The 23,794-nt window shown below is 42.6% G+C and overlaps 6 protein-coding genes across 6 annotated transcripts; 3 read left to right on the top strand and 3 right to left on the bottom strand.

Annotated features, from left to right (window-relative positions):
- Positions 1-820: 820 nt before the first annotated feature.
- LOC117771230 (calcium homeostasis modulator protein 1) lies at positions 821-5,397 on the bottom strand. The gene is made up of 3 exons (XM_034601341.1): positions 5,163-5,397; positions 3,290-3,877; positions 821-2,094 (listed from the first exon to the last, which is right to left on the bottom strand). Exons 2-3 carry the CDS (start codon positions 3,833-3,835, stop codon positions 1,582-1,584), a joined length of 1,059 nt encoding a protein of 352 aa, XP_034457232.1. The 5' UTR covers positions 3,836-3,877; positions 5,163-5,397; the 3' UTR covers positions 821-1,581.
- Positions 5,398-5,974: 577 nt separating this feature from the next.
- Positions 5,975-8,375, top strand: LOC117771215 (inositol 1,4,5-trisphosphate receptor-interacting protein). Its single transcript, XM_034601303.1, has 2 exons — positions 5,975-6,128; positions 6,392-8,375. Exon 2 carries the CDS (start codon positions 6,400-6,402, stop codon positions 8,347-8,349), a length of 1,950 nt encoding a protein of 649 aa, XP_034457194.1. The 5' UTR covers positions 5,975-6,128; positions 6,392-6,399; the 3' UTR covers positions 8,350-8,375.
- A 51-nt stretch (positions 8,376-8,426) lies between these two features.
- zp3c (zona pellucida glycoprotein 3c) lies at positions 8,427-11,177 on the bottom strand. The gene is made up of 8 exons (XM_034601329.1): positions 10,579-11,177; positions 10,394-10,500; positions 10,166-10,269; positions 9,451-9,634; positions 9,237-9,363; positions 9,082-9,164; positions 8,845-8,918; positions 8,427-8,641 (listed from the first exon to the last, which is right to left on the bottom strand). Exons 1-8 carry the CDS (start codon positions 11,119-11,121, stop codon positions 8,478-8,480), a joined length of 1,386 nt encoding a protein of 461 aa, XP_034457220.1. The 5' UTR covers positions 11,122-11,177; the 3' UTR covers positions 8,427-8,477.
- A 1,114-nt stretch (positions 11,178-12,291) lies between these two features.
- On the top strand, positions 12,292-17,333 carry LOC117771236 (ras-related protein Rab-40C-like). The gene is made up of 6 exons (XM_034601354.1): positions 12,292-13,006; positions 13,095-13,155; positions 13,247-13,307; positions 13,395-13,472; positions 13,698-13,920; positions 15,334-17,333. Exons 1-6 carry the CDS (start codon positions 12,853-12,855, stop codon positions 15,633-15,635), a joined length of 879 nt encoding a protein of 292 aa, XP_034457245.1. The 5' UTR covers positions 12,292-12,852; the 3' UTR covers positions 15,636-17,333.
- A 119-nt stretch (positions 17,334-17,452) lies between these two features.
- On the top strand, positions 17,453-21,509 carry wfikkn1 (WAP, follistatin/kazal, immunoglobulin, kunitz and netrin domain containing 1). Its single transcript, XM_034601316.1, has 2 exons — positions 17,453-18,914; positions 19,029-21,509. Exons 1-2 carry the CDS (start codon positions 18,648-18,650, stop codon positions 20,541-20,543), a joined length of 1,782 nt encoding a protein of 593 aa, XP_034457207.1. The 5' UTR covers positions 17,453-18,647; the 3' UTR covers positions 20,544-21,509.
- mettl26 (methyltransferase like 26) lies at positions 21,217-23,379 on the bottom strand. The gene is made up of 6 exons (XM_034601364.1): positions 23,064-23,379; positions 22,688-22,850; positions 21,850-21,909; positions 21,697-21,764; positions 21,514-21,592; positions 21,217-21,404 (listed from the first exon to the last, which is right to left on the bottom strand). The coding sequence occupies exons 1-6, from the start codon at positions 23,255-23,257 to the stop codon at positions 21,348-21,350; spliced, it is 621 nt and encodes a 206-aa protein (XP_034457255.1). The 5' UTR covers positions 23,258-23,379; the 3' UTR covers positions 21,217-21,347.
- Positions 23,380-23,794: the final 415 nt, after the last annotated feature.

Here is a 23,794-nt window from a genome sequence, read left to right as displayed (position 1 = left end):
TAGTTTTGGTGAAAGCATGCCCTCTTATGAGATATGGTGAACACACATCTCTGTCAAGAGTTTCCTGAAGATGTGCATTAAAAATCCAAATGATCACAGGTTAAAGATGTTCAAAAGGCTTTTTCAAAGATAGAAAAGAAAGTACCTTGACTTTTTCAGTAAAAAAAAAAAAAAGGGAAGTGATTGACAAACCTCAGTGAGAAACTGAGCAATTGAGAGGAAGAGAGCGATGCAAATGTTGACCTTGTTTTCTTAGTGACATGTAAATTGTTTGGGCTGTCACAACCTCTTGTTTTTTGCATAAAACATAGGTTTGCCTGATCAGAAATACAACGAGCATACTGAAGGTTGTCTGGTTTAAGACCAGAAATATGGTCGCAGATTATACAACTGCAATAATAGAAAAAGTTTTCATGTTTGAATGGCCAAGTTGATATTTTTTAAGAATTACAAAAAACCTGTGGTACAGTTTGACACAACAGGGACCCCTGTGGCCACAAATGGCCATTACAAGATAATTTACAAGGTAAAAGCTCAAATATACTGTATCAGTAGCATAAGTACAAAAAATGTCAGTTCAACAGCCTGTAACTGTGACTAAGTTCAGGGGCCTCATCCTTCGGAGGCCGCATTTGAAGATCGATTGATGACCAGGTTGCCCTATTTTGAAGTCTCTGTCAAATGCGGACGGCAATTGCGTCCATCCATTCCCAAGCAATGAAGGATCCAACAGGTGGATCCTCCTCGGGCCAACCTATCCCAGGATTCATTGTGCTGAGCTACAGTAAATGCAGGGGGTCAAAGAAGCTAATGATGCAACAGTAAGTGCGGGACAAGCTAGTGATGCAAATAGGAAATCTTAGATTAGACCATAGACCAGACTGTCTCATTTAGGTTCCACCTTCCACAAAGGACATTCCCTTCCCTTCCTGTAGGCCACATAGGCCGCATCTTCCAAAGAGGACACACCTAACATCTAGTTTAAGTTAACTAACATTAGACTAAGTTCTGCTTATTTACCACGTGTTTATGCAGCTGCTGTTGTTTTTTGCTCATTTGACCCATGTCAATCTGTGCCCCGGGAATATTTACGATGACCCTACACTTGTGAGCATCGCAATCGTTCATTAGTGTTGTTATAAATAAGAATTCTCCAGTGTGCTGTCAAATGCTTTACTATAAGCCTGATTCAACTGCTCCACTTCTGCAGCCTGGAATTTACAATTAGTTTTATTGGCAAGCTCATGAGAGAAGTGTCAGAGTATTTTCATTAGTAAATCATGACTTACAGATAAAACACACAGCAGTCGTGGCAACACTACAACAAGTTCTGGCCTACACCCAGAACTAGACATCGTCTGAGAAAATGCTAACTGTTTATGAACCAGTGGTATTACATTTTATTTTACTTTCTGCTTAACATGTTTCATTTGTCAAATTATACATTGCTTTCCTCTTTATATCGTTTCTAAAATGCTCTGCTTAAAGTGAGACATTCTGACTGAACTGGATAACATGTCTTAGTTTTCTAAGTTAAAAAGTTAAACTCTGAAACTCTGAAAACTGGACTGACTTTTCTCTTCAGACTTTACTGTAATACACCGCCCATTCCTTTTTCTCCACATCAGGGGTGTGTCCCTTCACAAGCCCATTTATTCCACCATTAGCAACTCCATTTAGTTTGCCGTTGCTTTCACCATCTATATTCTCCTTTCTCAGAGCCAGAGCTGGCTTACAGGTGTGCCAGTTCCTCAGAACTTTATTCATATCATCCTGGGCCCTGATACCCAGAAGCTTGTCTTCATCACTTCTCATCTTGTCCTCGTCATCATCATCGCTGTTGTTCTTGTATGAGCGATGGTTGTGGAGGCTGCGCATCTCACCGCTGATGCTCTCAAAGTACTGATGGATGCAGACCTTGGCAAAGCTCTTGGCGTGCTCCTTACAGGTGTCGTCGAACATCTTGCGCTCAATGTCAATGTAGTGAGACCAGTACTTGGTCTTGAGGAAGGCGGCCTGGGTAAAGCACGGTCGAATGGCCCGGATCAGGAAGGCCGTGAAGGTCATCATGAGCAGAAACATCCATCCACATGCCTGTGAGATGCAGACAGGTAGATTAGTATAGAAAGCTAAACATTACTTTGGAACCTGCCTAAACTGGACTTTGTTATTCTTGTAGATACTTAGTTAAAGTCAAATAGTGTTAAAGGCATTTTTGCAGCTTCGTAGCTCATTTCCAGAATCTGTATATCAATGGACATTTATAGACATGTTACTTTTAGGCCTTGATAATTGCCCTTCAGCTGATCAAAGACCTAAAAAACTGTGTGGGTGTGTTTTTTTTTTGTTTTTTTGGGATGAATTGAAATAGCTCCCAGTTCTTTGAATAATAAGGCTATAAAAAGCTTATCTATCCTTCTAATAAGCGAACAGGAACGATTCAGCGAGCGCAAAGAGCAAAAAGAGTTAGAATCTGGTGGGGATTTAAGTTAAATACAGTTTTTGTGGAATAAAGCAAGGACAATTTAATTTAGCTGAGTCATAACTTTTGGTGATGAAGTTGAAAAACTGCTGAATGAGCAAATGTTTAGCTATACTCTTATTAAAAACATGTGTGTGTGTTTCTGTGAGACAAGCAGGGCCATAGCGAGGGCTTAAGGTCCCTTACTGTACCTCCTCAGAAAATGTCAATTCATATTTAATCTATTTGGCTTTAGTTGTTTTCGACAGTTTTTTCATACATTCATTTTATTGTCTTATGGGGTAGTCTGAAAATACCAGAATCAGCCAAACTGCCCCCTGGCTGTGAAAACTCCTAAATTCCAAGAAGATATACCAAGGACTTGACATCAGTGTCCTCAACTGACATTTCTCAAATCAGAAAGCGGAGGGCACAATAACAGGAGTCTGAAGCAGGCAATTTGAATCCAGCCATAATTATTTTATTACTCTTGTTATTTTTATTTACACCTGTGCTTTTCCTACTGTGAAAAAAACGCCTGGTTGACGCAAAGCCCTCTGGGATTTCCTTCGCCATAGGAAGCAAATGTTTAATTCGCCTCCCTGCTCACAGAGATTGGAAGTGAACAGGAGGCGAAGGTTTGCCCTAAGAATTAAATCTAGCCATGTTGTCAGTTTTAGCGAACAACTACAGGTTTGTTTGTTAGAGTGAGAAATGGTTTGTCTCAGCTGTCTTCTGTTCTCTCTCAGTCAAAAGGTCAGGTCAGCTAAGCACCGCTCGCTTTAAAATTATTTTCGGAAAACTAAGAAGAAGGAAAAAACAGTCTACCTGTGAAATGCACTTGATGTATCGTGACGCTGCAATTCTTATTTCATGGTGCTCAAACAGGTCTTTGCAGGGAATTCTTGCCAGCAGTTTGATCCTCTCCGTCTCTGACACCCCGGTTATGAAACTATAATTCCCAAACATCTCAATATCCAGGTTGATGCTGAAAGCACAAAGGAAACTCTTCCCGTCCATGAGCGTGACAGACACCCACACTGCAGGTGCTATCAGGGACCTCTGTGTGATAGAAACAAACATGTAGCGGAGGATTGAAGGATCCTTACTTCGTTGTCCTGCGGGTCTTTTCCATTCCTCAGCGAGCACGGACACATTATTGTTCAAAACGAAACCCAACAAGAAGAACCATATAGACGGAACGATAAGCAGTCCGATCCCATATGTGTAGTTGTATTCTGGCATACAGGGGCAGCTGAATTCAAAGGCAGAGTACATCTGTGCACTAGCCAGTGCCATGATACCACAGATCCCATTCATAAAAGATTCCTGGTTGGACTGCAGGAACTGGAACATCATACGAAACTTATCCATCTTGGGAGATGTGGTGGATATTTGCTTCTGATGGAATAAAAACTGTGGAAAGAACGGCAGAAACTTTTAAACCAATCATTAAAAAGTTGCAGAAAAGGTGCCAAAGCATGCAGATTGTTTCATTATTGTGCAGAAAAATCACTTTGTGTTATCAAACCTTTTTTTCTTTTGTTTTATATTTATATTTAGGAGGTATTGCATTGTCACTTTCTGGTAAGAACCAGAATAGAGTGATTGATAAAGCCAAGCTATTAACTGTTATTAGCAGGGAGTAGTAAACCCTCAGGCCAACAGTAATACATGAACAATTAACATTATCAATAAAGGCTAATACACACAGTAATAGTAGAGTCATGGACCAAAATGTGCCCTGACTTCTATACCCTTACAAGACACTACAAGACATAACCTAAATAAGTGTGTAAGCAGAATCAGAACTCAAGAACTGATACATCTTCATTCTGTCACAACCACCAACTTAAAGCACAACCCTTCTCCTTAGACATTAAACATATGAAACATAACTTTAGCATTCACGTGTTTAGGGAACAATCCAACCTTTAATGCTTTCCAATGATGCTGGAGGGCTTTTAACACAAAATTAAACAAAATAAAAACAGGAACTTACAAAAAGGTCTGTGTCTCAGGTTGTGATATAATGGACACAAAAAGTGCATTTCCTTTTCGACCCCTCACAGATCAAAGTGTGGACGCTTTCTATTTACAGACGGTTCTCTGAGCTCTGGTCAGGTTCATGTGACACAATGCTCTGCATGGTGAATGTACAATTTTGGTTTTAACTAAAGATCCGCTGACCATTTCTGTTAATGTTCAAATAATATTGTTTTAATTGTTTCCAATACTTAATTATAATAATAATAATTTATGGGTTAGGTTTTTTTTAAATTTCTAATGAGGCTTGTTAACACATATTATAATGCCATCTGTAATAGGTAGGCCTATACATGTTAATATTTCATTAATAAAAGGTGGTTACAATCATTTGATACTCCAATTATAAATGATAATAAATTGTGAAATAGAATAATCTAGTTTGAAATAATCTGCTGGTTCTTAGCAACAACATTTAACTGTTCCATAAATAATTTGCAAACTATTAATTAACCAATGAAAAGGTATTATTTATCCCGTAAGGACTCTCTGAAAAGTCGCCTGATGAGAAAGTAGTAGTCTCACATGCTCATACTAAAATCAGACACTATTATTCTAAATCAACTGTCCATCACACTGAGGTTTCGTCAGTGTGTTGTAGCTCAACAATCTACAGGTATTCATCAGATCAAAAAATAACTTCACACACACTTACCTATTTTCTTTAGAGTGGATGAACAAAAGGATAGGACGTTTTCACAAAATGTAAATATCCACGATAAAAGACTTGCAGTTGTTATTAGGAATTACAGCCGTGACTGTGAGGAGTCTCATGAACTCTGTGGTGATGTCAAAAGCCGACACATCACCTGTCGTCCTGCCCCTCCCTTCACATGCACCTGTGTTTTGTGTGACGTGACAGAGTCAACCTGCCCTTTCTCAAACGTAAACACCACAGAGCTCAGACAATCACTTACGTAGGTTCCCCGTTCTTTCACAATTCACATAAATTATCGTTCTGGCTTCCTCAGATGAATACAGAGATATGAAGTAGTGTTAACAGAAGTTGCATAAGTTGTATGAACACCGAGGATGCAGTGCTGCTCAGGCGTCGCCATAACAATCCACACATGCAAAACCATTCAAATATCTGTGGCTTTGGCTGGAAAATTTGGTTGTCGTCTGAGAGGTGAAAGGTGAATCTGTTTCCACTCGATTCATCAGAACCAAATAAATCACGTCACAGTGGCTATCACATGTAAAACAATCCTTATCGCTGGGATTGTTTTAGTTTACTTCACACAGCCAGTTTAATTCAGTCCGACAAACCAGATACAAAACTACAAGAGAATAAAAGACAGGGGTTTATTCTACCATTCATAGGCACAGAGCATTTTCTACCCTTAGTTTTTATTTGAAAAGTATGCAGCCTAATGCTTGGCCCGTCATATAGTGTCAGTGTCAAAGAGGAAGTTCGTGTTATCTGTTTTCTTCACTGTATTGCACAGGAAGATGTCGCAGCAGAGCACATGGGCAGGGTGTGGAGGGTGTGCAGGAAATAAGTCACGAAACACAACCTACAGCTAAAATAGGAAGAGATCACCGAGCCTGTGGCTGTGCAAGGTTACTCTCTTCCTGCTTTGTACCTACTCACACATTACTGGAACGTTGCAACATTAAGGTAATCAATTATTTCTTCTGGTGTGTATTCTTCTTGTTTAATGCTATGTGCTGTAATGATGTAATATGAAATGTGACCATAGAAATAAGTGAAGTAGATGCTTCCTTGCCATCAAGGAAGTAGCTCATCTAGATTTGCATCATAATTTCAATTTACTGCCAGAAAAATCTCTTGCACACATTTCATGAATCACGAAAGCAGCTTTACGATCTCTGGAATGCTTTGTAACAATTCTTTATTCTGTTTGACTTGTTCATCGACAGTGTTGATCATGCACGACGCTCTGCTGCGAGTGGTTGTCGTGGCTCTGGGTCTCCTTCTGTGTCCGAGGGATGACCCAGGGGTGCAGGAGGAACGGGATGGTATCGTCACAGCGGGTCTGCAAAAGCATGAAGAGACGCTGTTAAGGGGAGAAGAGAAACTGGGGGAGGAAATGGCACCTGTCAGAGAGACAGTGAAACAAACTGACGACAAAGGGCCTCTGAATGAGATGAAAAGTGTTGTAAAGGAACAATATCAGTCTGATCCTCATGCTTCTGACAAACATACATCAGCCGAAAAAGATGCGACTGTCTCCAAGCCAGACTCAGAGGAGGATTATGCTGGAAAACCTTTAACATCACAGTCTGATACAAGTCAGCCACTTAAATTCAGAAGTGAATCGCAGATTTCTCTGATGACTTCACACACTGAACGTGAGCAACAGGGAAACCTACTGTTGGGCGTGAGGAGTAAACGGGAGGAAGACATCCTGACTGGTGGCTTTTTTAGCGACCCAGTCGGACCACAGGGTCCACAACACATGCCTGACGAGTCTCTGTCAGAGGTCCACACCCAGATGTCCGAAAATGAAACTTCAGAGAAGACGATGCCTGACTGGCAGGAGGATTACCTCTGGTACATATGGAATACCTTCTCCATTATTTCCATCATCCGCTTTCTCAGGAAATACCTGAGAAAGAACTCAATGAGACAAGATGAATCCAATACTCTCTCTGGGACTTGCATCACTGGTGAAGTGCCACTGCCCGACAGCAACACGCTGCAGAACTTTCACTCTAAATATGTTAAAGCCTCATCTAATAACAAGTGGAGGGAGGGAGAGTTTTTAGAGGGGTTTGCAAATGACATGGTGGAGGCCATGAGGGTGGTCTGTAAGGGGGATGGAGGCATGGTGATTGAGGACTGTCAGTTGTTGGATTCATGTGATATAATAGTTCCCTTTACTCCACCTGAGCCGTATGGTTTTCAGTGCCTGCTCTGGAATCACCAGGTGAGTGACCTGCTGCCAGAGATGCAAGTCTGTGGTCAAATAAAACTGGTTGAGAAGAAAATCCAAAATGCCTGCCCCTGCCACTCTTCTGGTGCCGATGACGTGGTTTGCCTGCTGCATTGTGAGAATGAGAAAGTAAAGACAAAAACAACTGATGTTTGTGAGCACCCTCTTTGCTTGAAGAACACCCCTTTCCTGTCAAAATCTCTGGTTACTAGATGGTTCCAGAGCACGATCAAACAAGCATGGGCTCAGATTTCACACAAGTATGATTTTGAGCTCAGTATTTGCTACATTGATGCTCCAGGTGCTCTGGTTGTTAGATTCAGATCAGGGAAGAAGCTCTGCTTCAGTATGAATCCTGTCGTTAAATTCAACGCCGATGCTCATTTTTATATTACACCCTTCTCCCCGAGCAATTTGGACACTTGCTGGACGCTCTCCCTGACCATCTATGAAGATCAGCTCTTACAATGCCTCTCCAAACACCTGCCTGAAAACTCATGCCACATGCAAATTCTTGAAATTGCATGTTTCCTTCACCAGAGACAGACTGCAATGTCTGCAGGTTGTCTGCTCAAGTTCTCTCATTTCAAAACTGCTCTATTTCATATGCTTCTGACCAAAGACCCATCACAGTGGAAACCCAGCCATGTGGCTTGCAGGCTACAAGACCTGTTTGACTTCATGGAGCGAAGCCTGGAGAAAAAGCTTCTGCACAATGTCTTCATTGGAAACCCCGCAACTCAGAAGATTATGCTGCTTCCTGCAGAGTTTACCCAAGCAAAGCCAGTGAATCTCTTCCATCCCCTTGTGGTACAAAACTGTATCTACAGAAATACTGTGATGCATTTCCAGGAAATGCTTAGAAACACACACATGTTGATTAATGATCATGTTGGTGTGTTGACAGGGCAGTTTGAGAGAAACTCCGTTCTAAAGACTTAAGAGTACAGTTGAAATTAGGGTTTGTCTCTTCACCCCCAGAACAATGAATGTGCACATCAAGCCAGAGAAATGTCAAGTACAAGAGAAAGCAATTTATTTTTTAAAAAGTTAACATATCCACACAAATTTTAGTAATCATCCTCCCAGTAGTTGAGGAAGTCTGCCATGTCAGAGTCCTCCAAACTGAATGAGTCAGCATCAGTCAGTCTCATCCGAGGTTCAACGTTCACATGGCCATCCTGGTCACCCAAGTTGACCTTCCAAGAGGCGCTGGAGATAGTCTTCTTGGAAACTGTTGAAATAGAATTTGAAATCAAGTCTTAAATTAGTGGAAGATCAGCTTTTTAGTCACTTGTGGTAAGACAACAAAAAGCTTGCATTTACCACTTGAGATAAGCTCTGTGGCAAATTAGGATGATGTGTAACGCAGCTGCCATTCATACAAGGGTTTTAAAATAACTTCCTGTGATGTATAACAAAGATGTGGAAACTTACCCTTGGGCAGTGGTGAGGGGCAATTAGTCTCACAGCAGGTGCACACAGAGTCATCACCATAAAGCGCCTTCCACCTAAACAATTCAGAGTTTTAGTAGGTCTTCAAACATCACCTGGGAAGTTCGAAGACACACAACCACAGATGGCAACACTCAAAATACCATCAAGTTGTTAAGGCAGTCAAGCTCACATGAAACAGTCTAAACTACCTCCACCTGTGGGTGCCCAACAACTTACTTCTTGGTTGCTGAATCATAATTGCAAGCCTTATAACTTGCAGTCAATGGCCCCAGTGTGACATCACAGTGCATGTAGAGTTGCTGAAAGACATTAGAGTTGAGTTTTAACAGACGGACAATTGGACAGTGCACAGCTCTACTTTACCGACGTACCTGCGACATGGAGGAAGTGGAAACCTGGTCCTTGAAGACAAAGGATACCACTTGGAATTTCTGGGACATCTTTGAGGAGCCCCTGAGGAACTTCGACTGCGACGCAAACTTGCTGTCAATCATACAGCTGCAATTGAGAGAGAATATGCATATTAACATTGAACAAAGTGAATGTTTTTTTATTTAATTGTTTTGCAAGCATTTTAAGTCTAACCCTTGGTTTTCAATGATGGTATATTTGGGGTTAGAGTTGGGGGATTGGTCGGCAGTCATGAAGCACTTGTTGATGTACATCCACTGAGCACCAGAGGTTCCAGCGTCATTGGCCTTCTTTGCTTCAAAGAACATTGGCTGACCCAAGGTGTAAGTTTTGCTGCCAGTAAGTTCATTTCCTGATGCTGAAACAAAGTCGCCATTATAAGGACACTTACAAATTAAAAAAGGCATTAGGTAAATGGCAGCAGTTAATTTAGCAAAAAAATAAATCACAAGAGTTGAAATACTTTACTAAAAGCCTAGTATAGTGTTGAATGCTTTTGTGTTGGTCTGCTTTAAATGTTTAACAGATCCCCTCTGTATCGGCTTGAAAGAGCAAATAAAATGCATGAACCAAAGGTTCTCCAGCTTTTAAATCACGTCTTTACCAATTTTGGCATCACTCAGTGTTCAGCTCAAATTAAGCTGAAGGAGTCCCATTAAAAGTTTCCACCGCATACAGAGGTTAGTAGTTTGAGAAACAAAATGAGAAAAGGTGCAACCCTCCCAATTATCCTGCCTTTTGTCCACATTTGGATTTTTAGGATATTATCCTGTGTGTCCAGAAAGCTTGCTCAAGTAGTCTGGGCAGGGAAAGTAGTTTAAAAAAAATTCTACATAGTAATGCAGACACATTTAGGAATCAATTCACATTAAAATAAAAGATAACATACCATCTTGTGCCTCAAGGACAACACTTTGTTTTGGTGTGAGTGCTTTGAAAACTGTGCCTCCTTGTAGTTTGGGATAAAAACCAACTTTGTAGGAGTGAAAAAGCCTGCAACAGTCAAGTGAAAACGTGTGTTAAAGTTAAAAAAGCACAGACATCTGAGTCTCCCTAAAATCTAAATTAGACATGAAGGTGATCAAAAACCAGTTATAATGTAAAGTCAAAGTCATACCTATGATATTTACACTGCACAGGGAGAACAAACGGCAATTTCCTTAAGATTTGACCAGATGGGTTGTAGCTGAGCACATTGCTGTAGGACAGATAATCTGGCAGACTCTGAAACACATTTGAGTTAGTTGTCGTTTGTCACAATGAAGCAGAAATGTATTAAAAGTGAATACAGAGAAAACCAACCTCTTCTTTGAATTTACAGTCAGTTGTCAGACGGTACAGGAAGTAGTAGTGTTCTTCGGTGCCTTGGTTAACAGGACAGGAACCTACATACAGATCTTTGTAAGCAGTCACATTATTAAATCCCTCACGCAGAACTCTCACATAAATTCTGTCAAGGTGACAAAGGATTTCGACCGCAGGTTTTCTGGCTGGTGATGTGGCTGCTGTTCCAGTAGTAGAGGGAACCACTAAGATTTCCCCGGCAAATCCAGGAAGGGGTCTGACACCCTTTTCTGGCTTGAAAGCGTCTTTCGGGTACTTGGACATGGAGATGAGCTTGAACTGAGGGAAGTTGTCTTTGTTGGCTTTTAAGGATCCAGGGCCTGTGGAACTCTTCCAGATACTGGGTACCGAAGCCACTTTCGTCTCTTCACCCATTATTGTCGCCAGTCTGTCCCATTCAGCTTCAGGGTCTCGCACACGCAGACCGCGACGGGTTCCACTACTAAACTGGTAACTATAGGCAGAACAAAAGAGCAGCAACAGAACCCAAGCTTGCGTCATCTTCTCTCCAGCAGCTGCTTCCCCCACTGAGACTGAACCTTCACCTGAACAGGTCGAGTATGGTGGTGGTGGCGCTTCACGTGGCTTTTGTGTGCTGCAATCAAGAGAGGACCCACAGCTGCAGCCACTGCCAGTCGTGAACAACCAATGAGAGGAGGCCAATAATTAGCTCCCTTAACAAGCCACACATTTCTCTTAATCTGTCCTTCACCACTGTGGCCTTTTAAAGCACACTCAGCTGTCATTTTATTAGGAACATAACCTGATGAGTTCGAATGCAGCATCTCTGCAACAAATCCTCCGCCCACGATGGTTAAAATGTTCTGTTTTTATTGAAAGTGTTACAAAGAGGTGTCGATTTGGGAGGCTGCAATTGAAGTGCGTTAGTCAAAGAGGTGTGTGTGTGTGTGTGTGTGTGTGTGTGTGTGTGTGTGTTCTTCAGCCTACCCTCATCCTTGCTTTGGATGGAGTGTACGAAACAATCGGAACCCCTGTCAACATAAAACTGTGCAGCTCAACATCACCACAGGCTGTTATCACCCAACCAACATGAAGGCAGGAGTGATCATAGAACTGTCGTGTTAGGCTGTATGAGTTTAAGCCTGTTGTTCCTAATAAACTTGTATAACATAATGTGAAATTTCCTTATCGATTCCCATTCAATACTGTTTAAATGAAATCTATCATTTTTATGTACTCAATAGATAGAGTTTGCTATTAATTGTTTTCTTTTCCTCCCTTGCTTTAAAAGAATTTCAGTAAAACATGTTAAGGTTGTCGGAACCAAGACATCAACTAGTCCTATACATCACTATTATTTTTTTATTTTATTGATAGTTTATGTAAATATAAATAAAGAGCCTAGTAAAAATACTACATAGGAGGTAAACTGAGAGTTTGCAATATAGGCTGGATGAAAAGGAGCAAAGGTCATTAAACATCAAAATATTTCCCGAAGCACATTAATCATACGAACATGGTTCCTGTCACTGATAAGGTTTAGTGTCTAATCAATATTAGTCCATTTAAATTAAATAAACTAGCAAGGAATAAACTTTATTTTATTAAAATGTCTTATTAAATCATATTTTAGATATTATTATTATTATTAATAATAATAATAATACTCGATAGTTAACAAGTTTTCTCTTAGCCGGATGTTACGCAGCTCCTGACGTCAGTACCGGGAAGTACCAACACAGACCACTCGACTCCCTCGGAAGCTGAATATCCCTCGCTGGCCTTTTTCTTTACAGACTAAGATAAACACTCTTTGTTTTGTGGACTATCTCTTTAGTATCGGAGCAAACAGACTCGTTTTTACCTGCTATTCTCTGTTCGTGCTAGAGCTAATTGCGCTAGCATCGTTTGTGTTAGCGCGCCGGCTAACGAGCCAGCTAACAGCTAAGGTTGTTTTGATTTGTGACGTGAACGTTAAGGTTTCATCGACGCTGTCTGTGCTCAGGTGGTCAGAGCCAACACACACACTGAACATCGTTTTCCACTCAAACCAGTGGAATGAGGATATAGTTCGTCTCTTAGGGGCCACGAGGTAAAAGATACAGTTCATGTACATCCTCAGTGTTGCACCAGCTAGCTGAGAAGCTAACGTTAACGTCAAACGACAGTCGCCAGCTTTCTCTATCTCAGCTGGAGACCTCCCGGTTGGTCCTTTACCCCCGAACAGTGGTAGTCTAGTGAGCTGCAGAGGCTCGCTGTGAATCGGACCCAATGCGTGGCATGATGGGCACCCAGAGCAGTCCTGTCAAGAGTTACGATTATCTCCTGAAATTTCTTCTGGTGGGAGACAGTGATGTCGGCAAGGGAGAAATCTTGGAAAGTCTGCAAGACGGATCAGTAGAGTCTCCTTATGCCTACAGCAGTGGTGAGTTCATGTGTCTGCGTTAACTCAGTTGTCTGGAAACAAAAGAAAAATAATGACCAACATTACTGAACACTGTGTGTAATCTCAGGGATCGATTACAAGACCACCACAATCCTGCTGGATGGACGGAGAGTGAAACTAGAGTTATGGTAAGTGTTTAATATATCAAGTCAGTAGTGGCTGGAGTGGTGTAAAAAAACATGTTGATCTACATATTTGCTTTGTGTGTGTGTTGAACAGGGACACCTCAGGGCAGGGTCGATTCTGCACCATCTTCAGGTCTTACTCTCGCGGAGCACAGGTGAGGTCAAACAATCCTGGTGTTTTTTTTCCCCTCCAGTGTGTAATCGTGTAAACGTGTCAACACATTTGTTTGTTCATTCCACAGGGCATCCTGCTCGTGTATGACATCACCAACGGCTGGTCGTTTGATGGCATTGACCGTTGGATTCGGGAAATTGATGAGGTAATCCCCTTCGACCTATTCCTGGTTGGCAAAGAAAACACAGGAAAGACATGTAGATGGGGACATATCCTGTGTGTTATTCCAGTCCAGAGAAAGGCCATTGTGTGTTTCTGCCACAGTCTGCACACCTAACAGTTTGACATTCAGTCAAGCTTCGTATTTTAAAGAAATGCATTCAAATCTGATAACCATTTATTACATAACAGTATTTTTAATTTCCATCAGCATGCGCCAGGTGTGCCAAGGATTCTGGTGGGAAACCGACTTCACCTGGCTTTCAAGCGAAAGGTGCCAACCGAGCAGGCAAGAGCTTACGCAGAGAAGAACAGCATGACTTTCTTCGAGGTCAGTCCGCTCTGCAACTTCAACGTCATCGAATCCTTCACAGAACTATCACGCATCGTGCTGATGAGGCACGGGATGGAGAAGTTTTGGAGACCCAACAGAGGTGAGCTGGTTAATCCTTCTTACGTACAAATTGTGGCAGATTTGGAATGTATGTGTTTTTAATACTAAAGTGAAAAAAAGGGGCATTACCTGTCACAAATGGCAGAAACAAATATTGAGTTTGTTTTATTTGTCCCACACACTGAATACATTACACCATGTGTCTGTGCTAGTGCAAGATCAATGCAGTTGTCATTTTCTCATCCAGTAAACATGTTGTTCAAATAGCAAATGCACTTAAAATGAGGTGTGCTCAGGTGCGTTGTTATCTCAACTACAAAAAGTGCAGTTGGACATGCCCTATATGCATTTAGATTTTAAACATGGAACACTATGTCTTCATCAGGCAATGTGACAGCATTGCATGTGACAGAGAAGGTCCACATATATAATCCACCTAACTCATCCAAGGTGTGGGTCTGTTTGAGACATTGAGATATTCACCAATGTAATTTCCATTGCTAATCCAGAGTTTGGGATATGACTGGTAATATACTCCTGAGAAAACTTTCTGGATTAAATTAGAAATGCTAAAAATCATTGTGAATTCCTGAAACAGTGTTACTATAGATAATCCACAGTCACTGTCAACAGACTCAGTACTGTTTATTTGGTGAAAGACACTTAGTGGCACTGAATATAATATGAATAATTTTCTGGAAATACACAGGCAATAATGAAAAGTGTATATTCATGGCCAGTTGTTTAAACATTTGTTGTCTTCCAGGTGTGGACGCGAGTAAAGCAAAAGCAGTACTTTGAATCAGGGCCGTCAGTCTACTATAGTCCCATTCCAATTGTATTTCTTATTAATTTTAATATTTGAATTATATTCAAATTTTTTGATGACATTTTTAATAAAATGTTGCTTATTATTACTATTGTATCATGTATACAGCGGCGCTCCTCACATGCCTAGAACATGCTACCAGTTCTTTTTCTGTCTCTGTGTTTCTGTCTTTTTTGGAACAAGGGAAAACAAAACCGCATTGTTAAGTGAACAAGCACAGGGCTGTCAAAAGCAGCGCTGCAGTAGGCCCACTCCCTGTGTGGACAACACACGTGCGAGCAGCAGCAGACCAGCAACGGAGCTCCAGCCACAGATCCAACAATAGAAATGCACATTTGAATAGTATTGATTTTTTTTTTTTATATTCAAATTATATTCAAAACACCCCTAATTTGCCAGAACTTGGTTATTTTAAAAGCTGTGGATCTAGAAATTCTTCTGGATATCTTGCTATCAGACAAACAGTTAATGCTAATGCAAACAATTGTAACTTCACTGTTGGAGACTTTGAGAGAAGGGGCTCTAAAAGGGGTAGAACAATGAGCAGGGTTTAACAAACTTAACAAAAGTATATTTTACATCCCTAACATCCATATTCATTTTACTCTTAATCTTGTCCTGCAGTCTTCAGCCTCCAGGATCTGTGCTGCCGCTCGATCGTCTCCTGCACACCGGTGCACCTCATCGACAAGCTGCCCCTCCCTGTGGCCATCAAGTCCCACCTCAAGTCTTTCTCCATGGCCAACGGCATGAATGCAGTCATGATGCACGGACGCTCCTACTCGGTGGCCACCAGTGCAGCCTCAGGTGGCAGTGGCAGTGGCAGCAAAGCCAACAGTCTCAAACGCTCAAAGTCTTTCAGGCCTCCACAGAGTCCTCCAAAGAACTCGTCGTCCTCCTCGAAGGGGAACTGTAAGATTTCATAGTGAAGAATCTGACCCACTGTTGCCTCCACAGGACCAGTGTTAAAGGTGTTGTTGCTCCGAGAGGTCACAAGGCGCCAGAGAAGAGCACGGAGAGCTGCGAGCTGTCTTCACCAGAGACGGATGTCAGCTTCAACTTGCATTGACCTTTGGGAACTGACTTGGCTAGCTGGGTTGTTTTCTGTTCTCTACGCGCTTGCCGGAGCCATCTTGTGGATGTCCATTTACGTGTACTCTTAACTGCACGGGCTCACTGTGATCAAGCAGAACAAGATTTCCCTGGGACCAGCGGATGTGAATTCAAGGATTATCACTCAACTGTTAACACTACAAATGAGTGGAGGGACTTTAGCTAGCTTTTTATGTGGAACAGGATTTACTATTGGTATTTAAAGTTGACTTGAAGTTGTAAATATTCTGTATGTGCTGTTCTTTTGCTCTGTGTTTGGTGGTTGTTCTTGGGGAGGAGCTTCTCGCGCTTCTTTTGTCTAGAATGTTTCTCGAGCTTCGATGCTTTGATGTACAATTTATCTGTGTCTTATTCCCTCCACCTGCCATAGAAAACTCCTTTTACAACCTAAAGTAAGTTTTTACATAAAACTGGCCTAAAGTGAATGTCATGAGCATGCAGGGCTAGTTTCACAAGTTTGCAAGTACAAGACCTAAGAGAAATTCATGAAAAACATTCTTAGTCCAGCTCTACTTCCTTTGTGAATCTGTCCAGAGAAGTAGAGCCAAGTCGCCTTTTTTGCACAAGCTCCTGCGGTGCTCGCTCAATTTCATCCCAAATGAATTCCCTCTCCATCTCCATCAGTCATTGGTTCGGACATCTGTCAACTCTCTCGGGCAATTTCTGCCCCTTTTAATCTAATATTCTTAGTTTTATCATTTGCCTTAAATTATTTAACCCATTCACATTGAAATCAGTCTGAACCTGTCAACTTTGCCTTCAGTCTCCTTCGACTGTGTCTCGCCTCTGAACAAAAGAGTGTAAACTCGTTGGTGTGAGGAACATTTTAATTTGATTTCTTTCTGAATATTTTATGCATATTCTACGTATTTATGAATGTAAAACAATATTCATCTTCTACCTTTCTGTGGCCATGTGGTTGATCTGTTGGGGCTGTAAGAATCAGAGATGGAAAGTCAGCGGGTTCATCTGATCCTTTGATATTTTTAAATGAACCGTTTTACTTGTCTGAATATTTGTACATTTACTCGCCTTCTCCCCAAACTTCTTAAAAATATAAAATATAAAATCATTCTTGAATTATGAACTTAAGGATGTCAGAGGGGGCTCGAATAGTTGTTTTTTTAATCACATCTAATGGTATTTTTTCTGTTTTCATAATTGAAGTATCTACACAAATATATTTATATTCAAATGTAAATTTGCGGTCTTCTTTCCACCTCCGATTAACACGTGCTGTATTTTCACTTCAACATTCCCAGTGTCATGGCTGTATGAATGTAAACAGGTCAACGAGTGCATACAACATTGGTGCATGTTTTCCTGCTGGCGCCTGTTTTTATGTAGGGTATATGGTGTCAGAGCAGTGGGGGGGTGAACATTTAAAGCACTATACAATGTATTATGTGATGATGATTGTTGCTGCCAGAGCTGTGTCTAAAAGTCTGGATATGGGATTAATTACAACTTTGAAACCAGTCACCCATTAAAAATAAAAGGTCAAAACGACACAATCTGTTTGTGATGCTGTATTGAAATGATTTTTCATTTAGATATACATAAAGGGCATCATGCGATTTCGGTTGTGGGAAATTTTAGTTTTTCCCTTTGTCCAGTTCGGGGGTCGCCGGTGCCATAAACCCCGTCGATCATGTGGGGGGTGCTGCTGCTGAATTGATTATAGCTGCTCTCTCGGTATTGGCCAGTTCTGGGGGGGACAACCGGTTCATCGCCGCGGTGCATGAATGCAGCGCGGTCAAAAGTCACGCAAAGGTTGCGGGGGGTCACATCCAATGAAAAGACGCGGGGAGGGGGTGAGCTGCTCGGGAGGCGCGCAGGGACAAAGATGAGTCGCACGCTATTGAAAATGTGTCGCTTTACGTCTTCCCACCTGACCGCGGCATGTCTGAGCTCCGTGTGAACGCGGGACGGCGGTAAACTGAGCCACGTCTAGACGAGCAGGACGTAAACAACTTGTTATGCTAGACGCGCTGCGACACGCCTCGTGTTTGGTTTTCACGCCCTGCGCCGCGCCTGTTAAAAAAGAGAAACTCTTCCACCACAATTTGCGCTTTAATGTGCGCGAATGGAACCCAGGGCTTGCTTCTGCGTAAAACCTCCAGGACGCATCTTAAGTTGCGACCGAGGATGGAGACGTAACCAGCAGCGGCAGCAGCTCTCAGGGAGAAGGCAGCTCATTGCCTTATTTATGAATGGCACCTCCATAAATTCTGTCTGGACGCGTTTAACGTTGGATTTCTCACCGGAATGTTTTGGCTCCGTGCGCACGGTTGTTGGGACAGCTTGCCACCGCGGCCCCACGCCTCCTTTGATGTTTTTACAATGTTTGTCCAGTTGCTTAGCGCACGGTGCTGCTTCATAAAAGTTTCAGACACCGGACGGCCGTGGGGGCGGTCAGAGGGGGCTGCCCTTTCCACCTCCATTCACACCCTGAAAGGCTGATGTTGCGTCTTTCCCTCACATTGTGCTGCTCCGCTCGCTTCTTCTTGCTGGTTTTTTTTTGAGGGGGAATCGATCTGAATGAGATTCTGTGCATTGTTGCAGAGTTTTGTTTTGATTGTGAAGGCGGATTGACGCAGCCCAGTTACCTTTTTAATACTTAACCCAGGATTTATATTTTGTTCTCTAAATGTCCAGCGCGTGGGAACTCGTTCTGATCGTAAGGAATGGATCAACTTCCCTCTCTCTTGCTTAATTTTGACGCACAAAACGAATGACCACCTTTGAAAACCGTCAATTCCTTTTTTGAAGACCTAAAGGAGGTATGGAATTACTCGGCGCGAGACTCATGCAAAAGGGCAAAGATGTATAAAATCCCTCTGCAGCTCCTGGAGGATAGACGTCCAAAGGAAACGCATTGTCATAACGCACCCAACTCAAACAACCTAGGATTAGGATGGATGTTTGCGTATTTGCTGATGCTCCTGCTCTGCGAACTACCCGACCTCTCTTTGTGCGCAAGTGTTGCAGAAGCCAAAGTTAAACATGAGGGACTTTGTCCCAACAAGCTCAACTCCAATCTCTGGGTTGATGCGCAAAGCACCTGCGAGAGGGAATGCAATGTCGATGAGGTGACAATGTTTTTAAGAATAATCAAACTTGTGTATTATTCCGAAGATTTTGTGTATTTGTCTATTATAATGAACTCATAACTGTTGTGTTTTTTTCCCCAATTGTGTGTGCAGGACTGTGCTGACTTTGAGAAATGCTGCACCAATGTATGTGGCCTCAACAGCTGTGTGTCTGCACGTTTCTCTGATGGCACTTCTGCTCAGCCAGATGGACAGGGTGGAGGGAACGGAGGTGATAACCAAAACTCTAACGCAACCTGTGAGGGCTTTATCTGCAGCCAGCAAGGAGCAACTTGTGACATCTGGGATGGGCAGCCCATCTGCAAGTGCCAGGACCGGTGTGAGAAAGAGCCCAATTTCACCTGTGCTGCAGATGGACTCACCTACTTCAATCACTGCTACATGGATGCAGAGGCCTGCGTCCGCGGGGTGACTCTGACTGTGGTCGCCTGCCGTTTCTACCTCGCCGGGCCCCACACCAGTCCTCTGCCTCACACCACTGCGAATCCCACCCCTACATCCTCCCAGGAGGACCCTCGGCCCCCCGTACTGTACTCCAACCCTCATCATCAATCCACTTATGTAGGAGGCACCGTCAGCTTCCACTGCGACGTCATTGGACTCCCCAAACCTGATGTAACATGGGAGAAACAGAGTGAACGGCGAGAACATCTGGTCATGAGGCCTGACCGGATGTACGGCAACGTGGTTATCACCAACATCGGACAGCTGGTCATTTACAACGCCCAGGTGTGGGACACAGGTATCTACACCTGCATCGCACGGAATTCTGCAGGAGTTCTTCGTGCAGACTTCCCTCTCTCTGTCATCCGCCGGGCTGATGATGATTTCTTTGACGATCCTGAGATGCCCATGGGGAGACCGTTCTCACCAGCAGACTGCCTGGCTGAAGCAGATCTGAGGGTGTGCAGTGGTGAGCGCCACGTGGACTGGTATTATGACAGCAAGCTGGGCTCCTGCATGGCCTTCAGCAACGGTGGATGTGACGACAGCCGCAACCGCTTTGAGACTTACGAGGAGTGCAAGGCCTCCTGTCAGAGAGAGGGGACGGGCATCTGCTCCCTACCTGCTGTTCAGGGCCCCTGCAAATCTTGGGAGGCACGTTGGGCCTGGAATTCCGTCCTGAAACAGTGCCAAGCCTTCGCCTATGGCGGCTGCCATGGGAATGCCAACAGCTTCCACAACAAAAAGGAGTGTGAAGCAAACTGCCCACAACCAAAAAGGAAACCTTGTAAGACCTGTCGGGTGAAGGGGAAAATGGTGCCCAGCTTATGCCGCAGTGACTTCGCCATTGTAGGGCGGCTGACAGAGCTGGTGGAGGATCTGGACTCTGGGTTAGCACGCTTCAGCTTGGATGAGGTCCTGAGAGACGAAAAGATGGGATTGAGTTTCTTCAACACCAAACACCTTGAGGTGACGATCGCCAAGATAGACTGGAGCTGTCCCTGCCCAAACATCACCATGGAGGAAAACCCACTGCTGGTGATGGGGGTGGTGCAGGACGGCATGGCCATCATCCAATCAGACAGCTATGTTAGAGCCATAACTGAACGCAGACTCAAGAGGCTACGTGAGGTTTTGGGCAAAAAGACCTGCGGGGCATCGTAGAACCCCCCGGACGTGGCCCTGTTTATCCACAGAGTGTCTGTGGTTCACTTTTAGCACTGAAGATAAACATTTTCAACAAGAAAAAACTAATATTTAATTACAACCCTTTAAATCAAAGGCAAAAATATGTTTAATACTGTATGTTAATGTAGTTGTGAGAGATCAACACAGTACAACACAGGTTGTACAACATTCCAAATGTGTTCGAGATGTGTTGTGCGTCCATTTATACAAATGGTCCTTTTAAAATTAGTTTTAATACAGATGTTTTGTTTTCATGTTTTCTCTATGTTTGTGTTTTACAAAAATTACTTGCTTGTGATGCTAAAAATAGACTCCTACAACATATTACCTCTATATTAAGCTTTTCTATTATTGTATTATGTTTATTTTGTAATGGGCCTTTTTATTTAGTCATTTACATATGTGTTTTTATATAGATTCTCTTGTGTTGTGTACAAAGTCAAGATCCGATTACATCTCTCTGCAAAGCACTTCTGCTAACGTATATAACTGAACTAAGGTATTAAAAAGGAGTAGGTGGATGTCTAAAGTTAAATGTAGTACACAACCAGCATGTCTGTGAGCCTTATTCATTTTATTCGAGTGTGCAATATATTGTGCCATTGGTTAGAGGGTCACAGTGCAGATCAAATAATGTCAATGTGTATTAGAATATAGGGAAACATGTTTAATTTACAGTTCTGGAAAAGTTGGCAATGTATCTGAGCTTCAAGTGTAAGTTAAGGCGCTTTGATCATCCTGCTCCAAAACTGGGTTCCAGGGAATGAACGACGGGACACTTCACACCAAACTCTCCTTCCTGAACAGAAGACACTTGTTGTTTGCTGGCATGTCCACCTTGGAGAGAACAAACACACATCTCACATTAGTAAACTAATGATCCCACCTGCATTGTTTATGTTCCCTCTTTTTTGTGTCGGATGCTTAAATGAGCTTAAATACTCACTATTTTCTCCAGGAACAAACCACTTCGTTGTGCTAAAGAGCTCAGCATGGAGATATCTCTAAGCCCCCACTTTGGATTCCTACAAAATAAAGATTGTGAAAAGAGTTTTAATTATCCCACACTCAGGTTTGCATTAGTTATCATGCAGATGAGATGTGATCGGGCACTGTAGAGTTACTTTACCTCTGTCGTAGGCTGTAGTCAAAGTCCACGTTGCTTTGGGGGGTGATCTGGCCGTTCACTGCGTAGGGCTGAAGATACAGTAACAGCAAATATGTAAAGTGTATATTGTAATGAGGAAAGTGCATATTTGAAATGAAAGGTTTTTTCACTCACCCCATATGTCAATAGAAGACCTTGCGGCTTCAACACTTCTCCGACCCCTTTGAATAAACCCTAGAAGAAGAGAGTAATGTCTTCAGGCTCTATAACATCATTATAGATGAATAGACGATGGGGCTGAACTACTGGAGCTTTCATTTTCTTGGTCTCTTTTATAGAGTGAAAGACCTGAGGCAGATGTTATGAATGGGCAATGCTTACAGTTATTATCTGAGGAGTTACGAGACAACATGGTTGTAGTGTATATACAGACTAGGGTCCATTAACTGTTTCCCCTTTAGAATTAGTTTCCCATACATTGGTTTGTTAAGAAATATCAAACATGTTTGTACAAATATACACTAAAATAAGTATTTACCAAAGTTTATCTCAGGGCCCCTCGAGGCTACATAAGACTCGAGATTAGATAATAATGCAGGTGTTGACAAGGCCTTTAACGCATCAAATTGATTTACATTTTAGTGATGCAAACTAGGGTTGCGCAATATGGCCAGAAATGCTGTCAAGATAGAAATGTTTATATCAGTAGATGTCAATAATTATCAGGATAAATGGCACATTATTATTTCAGTTAAGTTTAAAGACAGATTTTTTGCTCCTGACTATTGGTTGGGGTTTAAAACTCTTTGATCAATTATGTGTTGTATCTCCTCACTGTGCTTACAAGCAATATAATGATATTGGCCCTTTTTTTTATATTGCTATGAATAAAAATTATATCCGAATAATAATTGATATTGTTTTGTTGCCCAGCCCCAAACAACTATGCAATCAGGCAAGACCCGTCACAGCATGTATGTGCATAAATAAAATCTCTTATTAAAAGTCCTACCTCTGTACAAGACATGGGGGAAATGTGGATCATGTTGATGTTGACCACCAGGTCGAGGCTCTCGGGCTGGATCCCTCCCCAGCTCTGATGGGGCAGCGAAGCATCCAGGTGGATGGCGGGCTTCACATTGTTCAGCTGGTAGTGAGCTCTGTACGCGTCTATACTGAGAATGGAAACAAAGGCATTGATTGTTAAAGCACTTACCAGCACAGTCCAACTGCAGCGGCGTTATCAGCCACATTCAACATGGAGCTATCCTCCGGTGAGATGGCTCATAGGACGTTTATTACGCAGCGATCCATTCGCACCGTAACTACACGATGACTGGGCACATTAGAACCACACCGTTTTATACAGTGACACGGACACACCGTACCTGTCTATAGACTGGGGGTCGTACTCTGACGGCTGCCACGTGATGTTCCGCAGGGCCTGCGCGAAGTGTGTGACATGCTGCCCGGTGCCGGAGGACACCTCCAGGGCCTGCAGGGCTCTGCCGGTGCCCGCGCTCTCCCGGAGCACCGCCAGGATGGGCTCCTTGTTCCTCTCCGCGGCGGCGGCGCTCAGCATCGTGCCAACCCCGGAGAACAGCTGTCGAGTGCCTCGGTACAGTTTGCGCGAAGCACCGGAGCACAGAGCGGATGCGTTGAGTCCAGACCGAGGCAACACAAAACAATGCACTTTGGGATCGACTCACGTGACCTCCCTCGCATCCAATAGGAAGAGTGGGCGGGCGCAAGAGCAGTTCCGTTAATGTATTAACCCAGAAGGAAATACAAATAATAATTTATAAAAAACCACAGATATGCACTGACAAATATCCAATAAAGAATAACACAAAAGAGGAGCTATATATATATATATATACATATATTATAAAGTAGAATTACCGCACTGCAGTTTCTGTGTATATAACTTTTTTTCCAGATTGATATAAAGGTCACTGTAACCTTTACCTTTGACAACTGGAACATAATCACTTTATCTTTGCGTCCAAGTGACCCCTGGTCAAATGTTGAAGAAATTCCCTCAAGCAGTCTTGAGATACATCCCATTCAAGAAGCCACCCTGACCTCCACCTTTGACCACTGAAATCCAATCAATTTA

The sequence above is a fragment of the Hippoglossus hippoglossus genome, chromosome 1 (assembly GCF_009819705.1).
Source record: "Hippoglossus hippoglossus isolate fHipHip1 chromosome 1, fHipHip1.pri, whole genome shotgun sequence".
NCBI lineage: Eukaryota > Metazoa > Chordata > Actinopteri > Pleuronectiformes > Pleuronectidae > Hippoglossus > Hippoglossus hippoglossus.
This window is presented reverse-complemented; position numbering and strand designations above follow the sequence as displayed.